Consider the following 14,021-nt stretch of genomic DNA (forward strand, 5'->3'; position numbering starts at 1 on the left):
AAGAACTTTGGCAAAATATTTTTAAATTGCAGGACTTCGAATCTTTATGGCTTATTCTTGATGATAGCAAGAGTGATAAGGTTGACTATGGAGAATTTACTCGTGCCATATTTGGAGAAATGAATGAATATAGGAAAGCCTTTGTAAGAAAAGTAAGTTTTATTGCAGATATTCTAAGTGCAAAGATTTTGCAGTCTAACTTTGGAGTTAGTTACTTATCATGTCCTGGTTGTTGAGTTCTGTTGTTTTTCTGAGTTGTGTTTTTAGAAATTGACTTTTTAAAGTTTCAGATCAGTTTGTCAAAATAAAAGTAAATTAGAGGACTGCATGCTGTTCCATCGTTGAATTAGTTAATTTTAAACTCTAGAATTAATTTCTTTATTATTTTGATTTTATGTATATGTGTGCTTTTCTTATAGTTCAGTCCAGTGTATAAAGCATCTGACACCCTAAAACCATCTCTTCCAGAAGTCTGTTTCCTTATTTTGGCAGATGACTATATCAGTGTAGACTTTTTTCCCACATTGCCTGAAATAGGAGGCAATAATACTTGTCTCCTTTGAGACCTACAATTAGAGTCATTTGTGAGACTTGTTGTATTTGAAGTACCACTTGTTATGTGTCTATAATGCAATGTGGAGCTGTTTGCAGTATCAAACACTGATTACAAACCAGCCAAGTAGTAGTGACTGGATATCAAGATCAAGAAAAATGACATATACTTTCATACTTTCAATCATGGAGAGATCCGACTCTTCTAGCCTTTTATATTGAGCATGTGTATTTGAGTAAACTGAAATGAAAATGAAGCTGCTGTTAGCAGTGCTGAAGAGGCTCTGTCAGAATGATGCAGGAATCTTAGTAATTGGAGGAGGCAGAAGGGAAGCAGCTTAACTTCTGATTCTAAGGATGAGCTAAAAATTATGGAGAGAAAAATTTTTTGACTTGTTGAGGGGGCTACATTTGATGTGAAAGCTGTTGAGATAAAATAATCATGAAACTGCATCTTTCTTTTCATCTTTCCACTTTTTTTTCCTTATATGCTCATGCTTTAACTCTTTTTTTCCCTATAGGCTTATATGAAACTAGATTTCAACAAAACTGGGAGTGTACCTATGGTGGATGTCAGGAAGTGTTACTGTGCAAAGAAACATCCTCTAGTATTGGCAGGTAATTCACATGAACAAACAAAAAAAATCTGTAACTACTGAAGTCATTAGCAGAAGTACCAGATGCAGAAACTGGTTGGAAATACAGACTGTTTTCATATTGGCTTAGACTTGAACTGTTAAGGAGAACTTTTTTTGTCTGATGACTTACAGTGTATCCAGAACATGACTATAAATAGTAATGGAGTTCATATATACAATTTTAATACTGCTGTTTATCAAGCTGCACACACTGCATATATGCAGAGTAATTGTTTTCCATGTCAGTGTAGGACTACATGTAGTTATTTCTCAGCTTTCATCTGTAAGTTATCAGTGACAAATATGATATAAATAATTTTCACTTAGGAGGATACTCTTATTTTCACATGACTGTTTTCCATCAAAATACACAAGGATTCCAACTGACACAGAGTGTACTCTACACTTGAATAATTTATTCAGAAGGAACTTCATTTATTTCTGGGACAGGTTTGTCATCCTTTACAGAGGAAGTGCTGGTTTCTTCATTATTCATTCATTATTCATTATTTTTTCAGGATTCTCAAAAATGTTTAAAATCTACCATTGAAAAAATAGGAATTTAAGTATTTGTATGGCAGTTTCTAAAATAATATGTACCAAACTAGTCACTATGAAAGTCTACATAGTGTCGTGACCCTTTTGGTTTTACCTGTAGAAAACAGGATGGTTTTTTGTATTACCAGTGATTTTAATGGTAACATATGAAGACACATGCTGGTATAGGGATACAACATGTGAATTTTTCCAATGCTATAGTGGCATATCTTTTGCATTTTTTTCTCAATGACACAAAATCATTTTGAGTATTATCTTTATAAAGTCACTAGGACACATATAAATTGCAGAGCACTTTTCAAATGCTAATTTGCATCCTAAAGTTTTCCTAGAACTTTGAACTTGTGTTACATGTTCTTACAAGATAACTTCTGAAATACCAAAATTTTAGTTTACAAATGCATTACTCAACTTTTGCATTCCCTTGAAGAAAAAAATTTTCCTGATGTCATTAATTCATTGCAATTGACTGACCATGTTTCTGTTGATATTTAATGCTATCATGCTGTCAAAGTAAGGTGATTTCTACAGCTTATATTAAGTGAGCCAATAACTTAATTCTGAAATCAGAATCTTGACTTGGCTCATGAAAAAAATATTTGAAAGCTAAATTTTGAAAGTTTCTTGCCTGAAGTATATTAAATGCTACATATTAACAGTTCTTTAAAATGTATTTAATGGAAAAATATGCTTTCATAGGCAAAGCTGCAGAAGAAGAAATTAAATCGTCATTTCTAGAAACATTAGGAGAGACCTGCAGCAACCCCATCGAAGTGTCCTATTCTGAGTTTGAAGATTACTATGAAGGATTAAGTTTTGGAATCGTGTGTGATGATGATTTTGTTAATATCCTAAGGAACTCTTGGGGTGTTTAGAGTGGAAGATGACAAAAATGAAGAAGAAACATTTTCTAAACAAGGAGTAACTAAATAAGGGAGGATTTAATCTTGATGTGCATTGCTTTATAATTAGTGTGTTAAACTGATGTCAGAAACTGAAAACTTTAGATACTTTAAGAATAATATATGGCAAATTTCTTGGAGTGTCTGTTCAACTATGCTAACCACTCTGCTAATACAAATACTGTTAGTTTCATTTCATTGGAAATAATAAAGGCTGTTTCTTATACCAAAAGCCATCTTTTTGATATTAGAATAAAGTGGCATATTTTAAAATAACTGGGAATTAGAATACTAAAATGAATGAAGGTGTATATGCAAGAGAAGATTTTGTTTTATGATGCATTGTGAAAAGTTTTAGGTTCGACTGTATATCAATGGTAACTTTTCTTCAGAAAGTTTCTTATAACATTCTTTGTCTTGTTTCTTGTTTCTTATGGTAGCACTTAGCTTGAAAGAGAGCAGGTCATACTTTTCCAGTTTTGAGGGTGTTTGCAGTACTGAAAGTGCAGAGACGTTCACAGCAACTAGCCCCTTGGCCTATGGACCATCTTGACTGATCTTACTTTGTCATTTTGGTCACGAATCCAAAGCTGAGCATTGAATCCCAAAGGTTTTATAAAGCACACATGAATTTTATAATGCATATCTTCCTTTCCTACATTTTGCTAAGTGGTTTTCTAAACAAATAAGTTTTCTTTATATCCCTAGGATTTTTTTTAACTAATACTTAGCAATTGTATATTTTGTCAAATGGACATATAGCATTTCATATCTACTCTGAAAGTATAAAACAGAAAAATATTTTAAAAAACCCCAAAACAACCACCTGTGTCACCACAAAAATTAAATCGTAAAATATTCCTTGCTACTTCAAATATTCAGACAGATGCTTTTTTCAATGTAATACATCTTGTTAATTCTGTAAAATTATTAGTGTTAAGAAATAAAAAAGTATTGTTAATTACACAGTGAGAGAGAGATAGCCTTTGGTTTCAATAGACCTGTCACTAAAATTAACTGTATGTTGAACTGCATTTCTTAAGCCTATACGATTAAAATATATTAGTTTCCTTAGAGCTTGTCTGCCTGGTTTTGAATTTATAGTCTATGGTTAATACAACCTTCCTCTGAGACAGAATTTGTATTTCATAGGAATTAAGGGGCAGTGCTGGAATGGATGCCGAAATGAGGGACTTTGGTCCCTCTGTCGATGATGGGTATATTCTAGATATAGTACTTCCTTGGTCTAATAGCTTGTGCATTTTTATTTTTTGGTTGTTTGTACCCTCAGTTGTAACAAGAATTTCAGTTTCTGCTCTGAATCTGCAAGTGAGAGATTTTGGAGGATTCTTTTGGGGCTGCAAAAGTCTGTGTGTATTGGTTTACAGGGAAAGGCAGATTTTATCAATGGTTATTCTAAGCAGGAATTCTGATGTGGCTCATTACAATTTTCTTGTTCACAATTCCTGCCAGACTTTCTCTTGATGGAAAGATTTTTTTAATTAGTGTTTCTGGAACTGGTGATTCTGAGAAGGGCAGCTTCATCTGGTTGTACAGGGATCTGCTTGTTAATGTGTCAGTTCAAATAACTGAAAAATACCAAGTGATTTTTAATAATTGTTTTAAGAATCACTTGCTCTATTTAGACTTGCTCACTTAGAAGAATTGTACCAACAAATAAAACTGTAGCTCAATTTAATGAATGAAAATGATGGTGAAGTGAGGTATTTTCTTTTTGCAATGCTTAATTTTATTGTGAAGCTTTTAAGAAGATTATTCCACATTTTCCTATGGAATGGAAAAATTCATGACAAGTGGACATATCCTAAGTGGACCTGCTTATCAAGCAAAGCTGTGTAGGTCACATCTGCTGCGAATTACTTGCTCTTTATTTTGTTCTTATCATGGAAATGAGGTGCTGTTATAACAATACTGTTGATGTAGCTTTGGTAGTCATGCATAATTTTTTTTAATCTGAAGACAGATCCCTAACAGGGTAATCTAAGATAAATTCTAAAGGTCAGAAATTGCCTGGAAATACAAGCAGGTACTCTGTAATTATGTGAAACCTGCTAAGTATATAATTTCTTTTAACTACAGGGTTGGTTATGCGGGTCCTGCTTGACCAACCTGATTTCCTTTTATGACCAGGAACCTGCCTGGTTTATGCAGTAAAGGCTGTAGATGATGTCTACCTGGACTTCAGTAAAGCTTTCAATACTGCCTCCCACAGCATGCTCATGGGGAAGCTGGCAGCCTATGGCTTGGATGGGTGCCCTCTTTGCTGGGTTAAAAACCAGCTGGATTGCTGGGCCCAGAGAGTGGTGGTGAATGGAGTTACATCCAGCTGCTGGCCAGTCATGAGTGGTGTTCCCCTGGGCTTGGTGTTTGGGCCTGTCCTGTTTAATATATTTTGATTATCAATGATCTGAATGAAGGGGTTGAATGCCTCCTAAGTAAGGTTGCAAACTGTGCAGGAGTGTTGATCTGCTGGAGGGTAGGAAGGCTCTGGAGAGGGATCTGGACAGGCCATTGGTATGAGGTTCGGTAAGGCCAAGTGCTGAGTCCCACACCTGGGTCACAACAACCCCATGCAGAGCTGCAGGCTAGGGGTAGACTGGCTGGAAAGGACCTGGAGGTGCTGCTCAACACCTAGCTGAACATGATCCAGCAGTGTGCCCAGGTGGCCAAGAAGGCCAAGAGCATCCTGGCCTGTATCAGAAATAGTGTGGCCACCAGGACTAGGGAAATGATTGTCCATCTGTACTCGGCACTGGTGAGGCCACGTCTCAAATCCTGTGTTCAGTTTTGGGCCCCTCACTTCAAGAAAGATGTTGAGGTATTGGAGCATGTCTAGAGAGCAGTGAAGCTCGTGAAGGGTCTGTCGAGTAAGTCATATGATTAGCAGCTCAGGGAACGGGGGTCATTTAGCCTGGAGAAAGGGAGGCTCGGAGGAGACATTATCCCTCTCCACAACTACCTGAAAGGAGATTGTAGCAAGGTGGGGGTTGGTCTGTTCTCCTAGGCAATCAGCAACAAGACAAGTGGAAACAGCCTCAGGCTGTGCCACGGGAGGTTCAGGTTGGACATCAGGAAAAAAATATTCACTGAAAGGGTGATTAAGCGTTGGAATGGGCTGCCCAGGGAGATGGTGGAGTCACCATCCCTGGAAGTGTTTGAGAAATGACTGGACGTGGCATTTAATGCTATGGTTTAGTTGGCATGGTGATGCTTGGTCAAAGGTTGGACTCAATGATCTTGAAGGTATTTTCCAGCCTTAATAATTCTATGATCAGCTGCCTCAAAACATCAGGTATGGTGACTATGGTGAATTTTTAACAGCTTTCACAAAAGTCACTTTTATCCGCCCACTGCTTTTCATTGTCTAAATTTCAGATGGCAGCAAACAATTCAAACCAGCTTCTACCTAAGGCTTGCCCACCATGCTTACAGTCAGTAAAATAACACATGAAGTGTATTCAGACAAGGATCTGTGATGTCTGACTTGTCAGTAAAAGTGATCTCAATGCCCTGATTATTTGCATTCTGACTTGCTCTTATTTACTTTTGAACATTTTATGAACCTGAATTCTGTTCTGGCATCAATACTTTGTAGCTTTAAAACTTTCTGGAGATGTCTGCTGGAGTTTACTGCCTTTGTGTTTCAAACAAAACTTTTTCTACATTTGCTACCTTTCTCAGAATTGCCCGCATTTTCCAAATTAGAATGTGCTCTTAGTTAAAGTGGGATTCTCAAAGAAGCTGGCTGGCTTCTTCCCTGAAACTCACTGCTTAATAGAACTAATAGTCTTCATGCTACCATGATTTACACTTCTGCTAAAAAGTTTTAGCAACTTGCTGCAGTTGAGAACATCAGAAGTGCATTATGCTGTGAACATATTTTGTCCTATTAGATGTGCAGGCTCCCAGAAGACAAGTAGAAATTAAGTGAAGTGATATAACTCCTTATTCTCAGTGTCTGTAAGTACTTCATAAAATGAATATGCACTGACACTGTAAGCTGGAGTGTGTAAGAGAACTTGGAAAAAGCAGAACACAGGCACACAGAGCAGAACCTTCAGTAGCTTCACTCTGTTTGCTAATGGAAGTACAGTGTCGTCACCTGGGATAGCTTTGTTGCTGAGAGGAGGTGTTCTTACTGATTCACACTCAAAAACTCATTTGTCTTCCGTAAGAGTTACTACCAGCTGACCAGAACAATAAAAAGATTAAAAATATATCTACCGATGTGTGTTTGTAAGGGAGGTGCTGTTACTTTTGGATGTGGGTTGCTTTGGTGTTTGGTTTTTTTTCCTGTTTTGGGTGGGTTTTTTTTGCTTGTGGGATGGTTTTTTGGTTTTGGCTTTTTTGGAGGTTTGTGGTTTGCTTTGGTTTTGAGCATGCTAGCACTAGATAGTAAAAAAGAAAGCCTAGAATTGACTTCTGACATGTTGAACAAAACAGGTAAGTTTCTGTGGCAGAAAAAGGAAAGGTTGAAATCACATGCATTTTTTTTTCTGGATATTACTCTAATTTATCCTTCTTCATACTCAGCAATTTAGAGACTGAGATAGTTCAGTGCTTCATCTTCTTAACCATCTTGTCTTTGAGAAGCTGAGTCAGAACTACTCTCGTAAGCCTAAGACATTTCCAGTGATGAAAGAGACGAGTAGTATTTCCTTCCAGGTCTACTTAGGCTATTTTTTCCACAGGGAACATTTCTAAACATAAAACAAACTGGAAGCTACTTAGGAAAGAAATGTGGTAAGACATTACTTGCATGATGACCTTATGAAATATTTTGTTTTGTGGCTCCTATACTTTTTTGGCACTCATTTTTGATTGTGAGGAACTCAAGGCTTAAAGATGATAAAGCACCTTTGAGGGAAAAAAATTAAATCTGTTTATCACAGATTTCTTAATGTGTATTAGAGCATTTGTTCTGTTTACCTGGAATTTATAGAATCTGACTACTTGTTTTCTGGCTATTTTTTTTCCTCCTCACTCGTGTTATATTTTGGATGGAATTAATTGGAGTTGTGCACAGAAACTTCTGTGTTTGTTGCCACTGGCAGAATTTTGTGTGTCCAGCATCCCCGGAGAAGCAGCTTCAAGATAAGAAAAGTAACAGCCATTTCTTTGTGCTTTGGTTTTTTTGCAGGCTGCATTCTTATGAAAGATGTTTAATATTTTAACATCTTTTGCTGGCTGGTGTATTTTTTTTTTTCAGCTCTTCTGACCTTTTGCTGTTATTTCCTCTCCCAATTTTAGGAGAAAATAGGAACCTGACAGACTCTGAAAAATGTAGGAAAAATGGTATTTAGAGGGTGTGCTGTCTAGGTATTTAGCAAATGAGGATTCTCCCTGTGGAAGCCTGACACTACTTTTGAACTGCCCTTTCGAGTGGTCTCAAAGGACCTCTTTGGTGGACTCCTTTCAAGTAGACAGAGACCTGAAAGGTTCTCCTCATGGACAGTGGAGGTCAGGAGGCATAAGCACTGATGAGAAGGTCTAACCTTGTGGTTGGCAGAGGCAAAGTTGCCTGCTTTGGTCCCAGCAGTGATGTCTGCTTGCCTTGCTGCTGGGCGCTTTGGTAACTGCTGTGCTGGGCGCTTTGGTAACTGCTGAGATGGTGGACTCCTTTTGTAGCCCTTGTTGTGAGAGGATTGTGGGAAGAAGACTCCTTGCATACATTATAGCTACTTACCAGTGTGCCAAGGTAGAAGACAAGGACTGTCCTTCTCATGGAAAAGCTGCTCTTTATAACAACTTTATAACAAAAGACAGGCAGAAGACTTAAAATGGAGATGAAACAGCAGGGGATTGCGAAGACCTCCTTTGTACCAGGGATTTGTGGGGCTTTGAATCATAGAATGGTTAGGGTTGGATTGGACCTTAAAGATCACCTGGTTCCAATACCCCTGCCATGGGCAGAGACACCTTCCAGTAGACCAGGTTGCTCAAAACCCCATCCAACCTGGCCTTGAACACTTCAGCCTCTTCCCCATATTTCTGTTTTATGCCACATCTCACATTTGGTTGTAAATCAGGAATTAAACTTGGCAAGATCTGATTAATTAAGGTTCAAAAGGGCTCTATTCCAAAGATAACTGCTGATATTCTGGTGTCCTGTTTTTATCTATCTCATTTCTAGGGTGGTTGTCAGCAGATACAGAATGGGTAAGGGTGGAAGGGACCACGTTGTGTCATCTGGTCCAACTTCTCTGTTCAGTCAGGGTCATCCCAGAGCACATTGCACAGGATTGTGTCCAGACTGTTCTTGAATATCTCCAGTGAGGGAGAGTCCACAACCTCTCTGGACAATCTGTTCCAGTGCAGTCAACCGCAGCCTACCCTAGTACTAGTGGCATCTTGAAGTTGAGGCTGAGGACCCCTGCAACATGAGTGGCCCAGATTAGAAAGGTATACAGGGAAAAATGTTGGTGTAGTTCTTTGCTCTCTTTGACATGTCTTTTGAAGCTCCAGTGTCCCTGGAGCTGTAGACTTTGTGACCCTCTGAACCCTAACCCTAATGATTGCTTGAGACTAAGGCTGAGGTTCTCAGCACCCTGGGTTGCCCAGATTAGGGGTCACAAAACTTGATTTAGGAGGAGCATGCCATGGACATTACCTGCTTTACACAGTTTTATACTTCACATGGGGAAAGGATTCTGCTATAGGAAAGCATAGGTTAATATCATTGGAAGCTGAATAGCAGCTTCAGAGACGTGTCTTAGAACAGTATTCCTTTTTCTTACAACTGGTGTTGAGTAAGTGAACACTTAATGACTCCTATGTCTAATTATGGGATCCTATGATTTGTCTTGGCATGAGTTAAATCCTGCACTCACACTGGTAAAATTATTCCCCTGAAGTAATTTCTTTTGACAATAGCATTTGCCTTGCAGATACTAGTGATTAACCACAAGTTTCAGTTGTGAATACTGCAGTTACTTTCATCCACTAGACATTCTTGACTTCTTGTCCTTTCTCAGTGTTTCATGACTAAGGGGAACAGACAAAAGTCAAAACAATGTTTTTGTTTTTCCTTTAGAATCATCATTTTGGAAGTCCCTGATATAACAAAACAGTTTCAACCAAATTATACTCTGTTTCTTAAAGGTTTAATATGCTTTCGAAAAATATCTGTTCTAGATACTGTTGTTGCCTAGATCCAAGTAACCATGGGGAAATAAGCACTCAGAAAAGTTAGTTTGTTTATTTATTTATTAAAACCAGCACAGTGAGAAGGGAATCAGTTGTCACTGCCAGATAATTAACTTTCCATGTTACTTGTGTTTCTTTTCTGATTCCTTGTCCATTATTTGAGACTGTGATTTCTAAGTTCTCCTTCCAGTTTTATCTTGATATACCTCCAAAATCTTTTCTTTTGGGAGCATCCTTCTTGGAAATGAGCTTCTTTAGTAACAGCCATAATGGTAAAGAATGTTCTGAAATAAATCAAAATATGATGTAACATCCAACAAGACAATCTCTGGGGAAAGGATAGGAGATGGGGCAGATAAAAGCAAATAGTAGGTGGTATGACATTCCTAGTAATTAATATTTTGTGTTCCTTCATATCTTCTGACTCTTCCCTCTTCCTTCTGGAATGCCAGCCATGAAGCAAAGCCTACCCTGTACTGGGTAGGTGTGTTGTTCAGTATAAATACTCTTGCTTCACATAAAGTCAGAAGAAACCAGTCTGGAAGAGAATTCACAAGGTTATCTACTCCATTATCCTATATTATCTGGAAAAAAAAGAGTGTGTGCTGCTTTCTCATCTGTAATAGAGACTTCAGCACATTCCTAGCTAATCTGTTCTCTTGCTTCACTGTGCTTCATATTAGGAGAAGTTGTCTACTGATTGACCTGAATATCTCTCTATGGTTTAAGCTGATTACTGTTTCTGCTATCCCATGCTTTCCTTATGTAACAGCTTTGAAAATTATTACTACATTCCCTTTGATCTGAAGTTTGCTAAGTATGCCTGTTACAAAAATTACATTAGGTGGACAGATTGAAGACCATTCTCATTTTTGTCCCCTAACTGCCAGTTGGTGCCTTTCTTGTGTTGAACGCAATGCCCTACACTAGGCACAATGCTCTGGTTAAGGTCTTACCCATGAGGTATTTACATTATAGATCTTATTTTTGTATCAGTGTGTCTTTCATCTCTTCCTTCTTTCCTCTATTATCTCTTTCCTCTCCTCTCTCTTTCCTCTCTCTTTCCTTTCACAGCAATCTGATTTTATTAAATATTGCTGACCTTGTGATTAATTTTAACTCACAGATTTTCTTCTCAAGAACTGATTTTTCTTGCATCATTTCACTTGAAGTGAAACAGGGAAGTTCTGCCACACTTCGAGGTATGGAGATATGGTCCTGCTGGAAAACCTGGCCTTGAGTGTCTCAGTTGTGTGGGATTCTTGTGCTTATGGTTTTTTTGGGTAGCTATCAGGCTCGTGTCAGCTTTACCTGAGACTAGAAGTATTATTATAACTATCCTTCCTAGTTTTGCTTCGTAGGCTATATGTCAGTGAAATTCACGGCATCAACATGGAGTCTTAAAATGGAAAATAAAGAAGAATCAAACAATTATTATTTTTTAATTATTATTTTTTTAAGGGAACTGAACCAAAAAGTAAGGTATTTAACAGCAGTTTTTTTCAGACACTGTATGTAAATGGTCTGTTATGCATTTAAGAAATGTAATGTAATGTAATGTAATTATGTATACATGTATTTATTAGAATAGGTTTTATCATTGCTTATTTTTTATATCATATGGAAAATCTTTTGTCTAAGCTGAAGCATATATTTAAGATGTGTAGTAATCCCTGCTGCTGTGTGATGCGTAGAAATGCAGGTAAACCACCTTCAGTCTACAGTTTACTGTAATTCCAAAGCAAAACCTTGCTTCTCTTCCATATTGAAGGTGTAGCATGTCCATTTTTTCCTGCTCCTCTGTTTTTAATTCTTTTCCTTAACTTAGCCTGTGTCTAGCCTGGTGAACTGAAAGGTTTTGTTCAGTAAACATAGTGGAAGACTGCAGTTACCAGGTGAGATTTTTCCTCAGCCCCCTTGTCAACTTACTACTGTATTAATGTCTGAAGTGCCTTCTTTCTTCTCCCCAGTGAATTAACTACCATAAATAATACATAAAACTATGAACTGCCTTTCACCTTGAACAAACAGTCCACAAGGTTGCTTTAGACACTAGTCAGGATTATGTCAAGATCACTAACTTGTTACTATTCTTTTGGGCTTAATTGCATTTTTCTCTCACTAAAATGAAAGGAATAGTAAAAACTGTAGTTGTATTAATTCCAAATAATCATGGACTTCAAAACTATTCCTTTGCACTCTGACTTCGAAGACAGTATTTTTTTATAGCTTGTTAGATTGACTTGTGCTCCTGAGCTGTAGAGACTATTTTACAGCAGCAGTGAATGTAGGCTGTTAATTTATAACTCGTATCTATGAGTAGTTTAAAGGTGGAAAAAGATGGTTCTGATATTTAAAAAAACAACTCAGAATGATGACAATACAGCAATACTCAGTTTAGACAGAGTTTTAATTGCTGATTTCTAATATTTGTCCTGGTAAAAAAAGTGTTCAGAAGCATCAAACAAAAATTGGCATGGTAGGTGTCAGTTTAGTGGTGTAATAAAATTTAAGTGGGGGCTGGTGTCATATCTTTGGGCTGCTGGAAGGGCCTTATGTCATCTCTGTACCATAAAGCTGATTGTCCTGTTGCCAAAACAGGACACAGTGGTGCTCTTCCTTTAGGAGAAAAGATTGACAATTGGCCTTCTTGCCCATCTTTATTCTTGAATGCATTTTGCCTAAGGGAGGGACTGGATGGCTGTAGGACAGGAGCTGACATGTGGAACCTCCTGAGCAATTTTCAAAATTAATATTAAAAGCCTAAGCCAAGAAGTTATTAAAAAATGTAAATTAACCTGATAAGCAGTGGTCTTTTTTTTCTCTCAAGATTAGCATAATATTCACATTAATTATGATACTGCTAGATTTTAAATTGGTGGAGGAGTAGCCATCTTTAAGTCACAGTAATGGGAGAAGCTTAAATGTACACTTAAGATGGCAGCTCCTCTCTCAGAGCATCTCTTTTATAGCATTCTGTCTTCCACTGTGCCTCTCCTTTTGATGCTGAAACTTTTTGAGCTGGGACATGTCAGTTACTGTTTCATTAATGTGCTTTCTAGTTTTGAAGAGCCTAAAAGATGTGTCATGGGCTGAGTCGAGCACAATGCAACCTATTATATTTGGATACAATCCTTGCCTCAGAAAATGTAAAATATGAGTTGGAAAAGGTATGAGGGAGGGAAGAGGTGAAGATGGGAGACAGGGAATATTATGTTAATGATACAAACAGCTAACATTTAATGTAACAGCAAACAGCTCAGATTGCATCTTGCTCAACAAATATCTATGATAACAATTTGTAGAATGAGAAGATTATTGAGAAGTCAGAGAAAATCTTCATCTCTTCACAGGTTAGCTGGAACGCTAAGGTAGGTCCCTAGGTAGGTAGGAGTTTAAAATATTATGAGGATTTTCTTTGTTTAGGTGATTCTTAAGCAGATCTTTAGAATCCCTTCTTTTTTAGAAAAGGTCCTTTGAATCTCCCATGTGATACTTTCCAGCTGCCTAAAATTTTATAAAAAATGATTGTTACATGATATGGGAATGCTTCTTCCATTTTGACAGTCAACATTTGTGAAAAAACATTTGTGAAAAAGGAGGAAAGATTTTGTTGGTTTTGTGTGCGTGGTGTTGTTAACCTCAATCTTGAGAAAAGCACATGAGATCCTGCAGAACACAGTGACACTAAGGGACTTACCTGTGCATGCCTTGCCGGCAGCTGTCTTACATACTGAAATGGTGTTGCATACTTAAATACAGTGATGGGAGATCGACTTCTGTCTCTCTGCCTGTCCTGTTAACTGCCAAATTGCAAGCTAAGTAGAAGGGTGAAAGTTACAAAACTGACACCTTGAATTCCTGCAGGAAGTTGATAGGAAGCTTGTACCCATGCTGTGGCATATGTAGTGTGATTTTGAAGTAAAAAGGTCTTCTTAAAAGGGGTATTAAACTCTCAGGTCATTTTAGCCTGCATGCTTTCAAATTGTAAGGGGATGAAGGTGTTACAGCAACCCATTATCAAGAAACATTGTTGTAAGTGGTTGTGGCAGGGTCTTGGTTAGTGCCAGGCAGGAGTGTGCTGCTTAGCTTTAGGCAGCTGCTTTAGGTACCTCTGTTGTGCTGACCTTTAGGTATCTCTGTTGTCACATTCTTTAGGCTGCATGCTTATTCTCTGCAGAAAAAAATAGAGCCTTCCAGACCT

General features: G+C 37.7%; 1 protein-coding gene across 10 annotated transcripts in view; it reads left to right on the forward strand.

Annotated features, from left to right (window-relative positions):
- The window catches only part of CAPS2 (calcyphosine 2), a 31,574-nt gene extending 27,865 nt beyond the window's left edge, over positions 1 to 3,709 (forward strand). For 8 of the 10 annotated variants that reach the window (XM_051795920.1, XM_051795917.1, XM_051795922.1 and 5 more), the window contains 3 exons: positions 33 to 152; positions 1,074 to 1,170; positions 2,448 to 3,708. In XM_051795920.1, coding sequence (XP_051651880.1) covers positions 33 to 152; positions 1,074 to 1,170; positions 2,448 to 2,623 — 393 coding nt within the window. In that variant the 3' untranslated portion in view covers positions 2,624 to 3,708. Of the gene's footprint in view, positions 1 to 32; positions 153 to 1,073; positions 1,171 to 2,447 lie in introns of all 10 variants that reach the window. The other 2 variants (XM_051795918.1, XM_051795921.1) reach the window with 1 other exon arrangement.
- Positions 3,710 to 14,021: the final 10,312 nt, after the last annotated feature.

Source organism: Manacus candei, unplaced genomic scaffold (genome assembly GCF_025592945.1).
Source record: "Manacus candei isolate 608988 ecotype Guabito, Panama unplaced genomic scaffold, ASM2559294v1 h1tg000043l, whole genome shotgun sequence".
Taxonomy (NCBI): Eukaryota; Metazoa; Chordata; class Aves; order Passeriformes; family Pipridae; genus Manacus; species Manacus candei.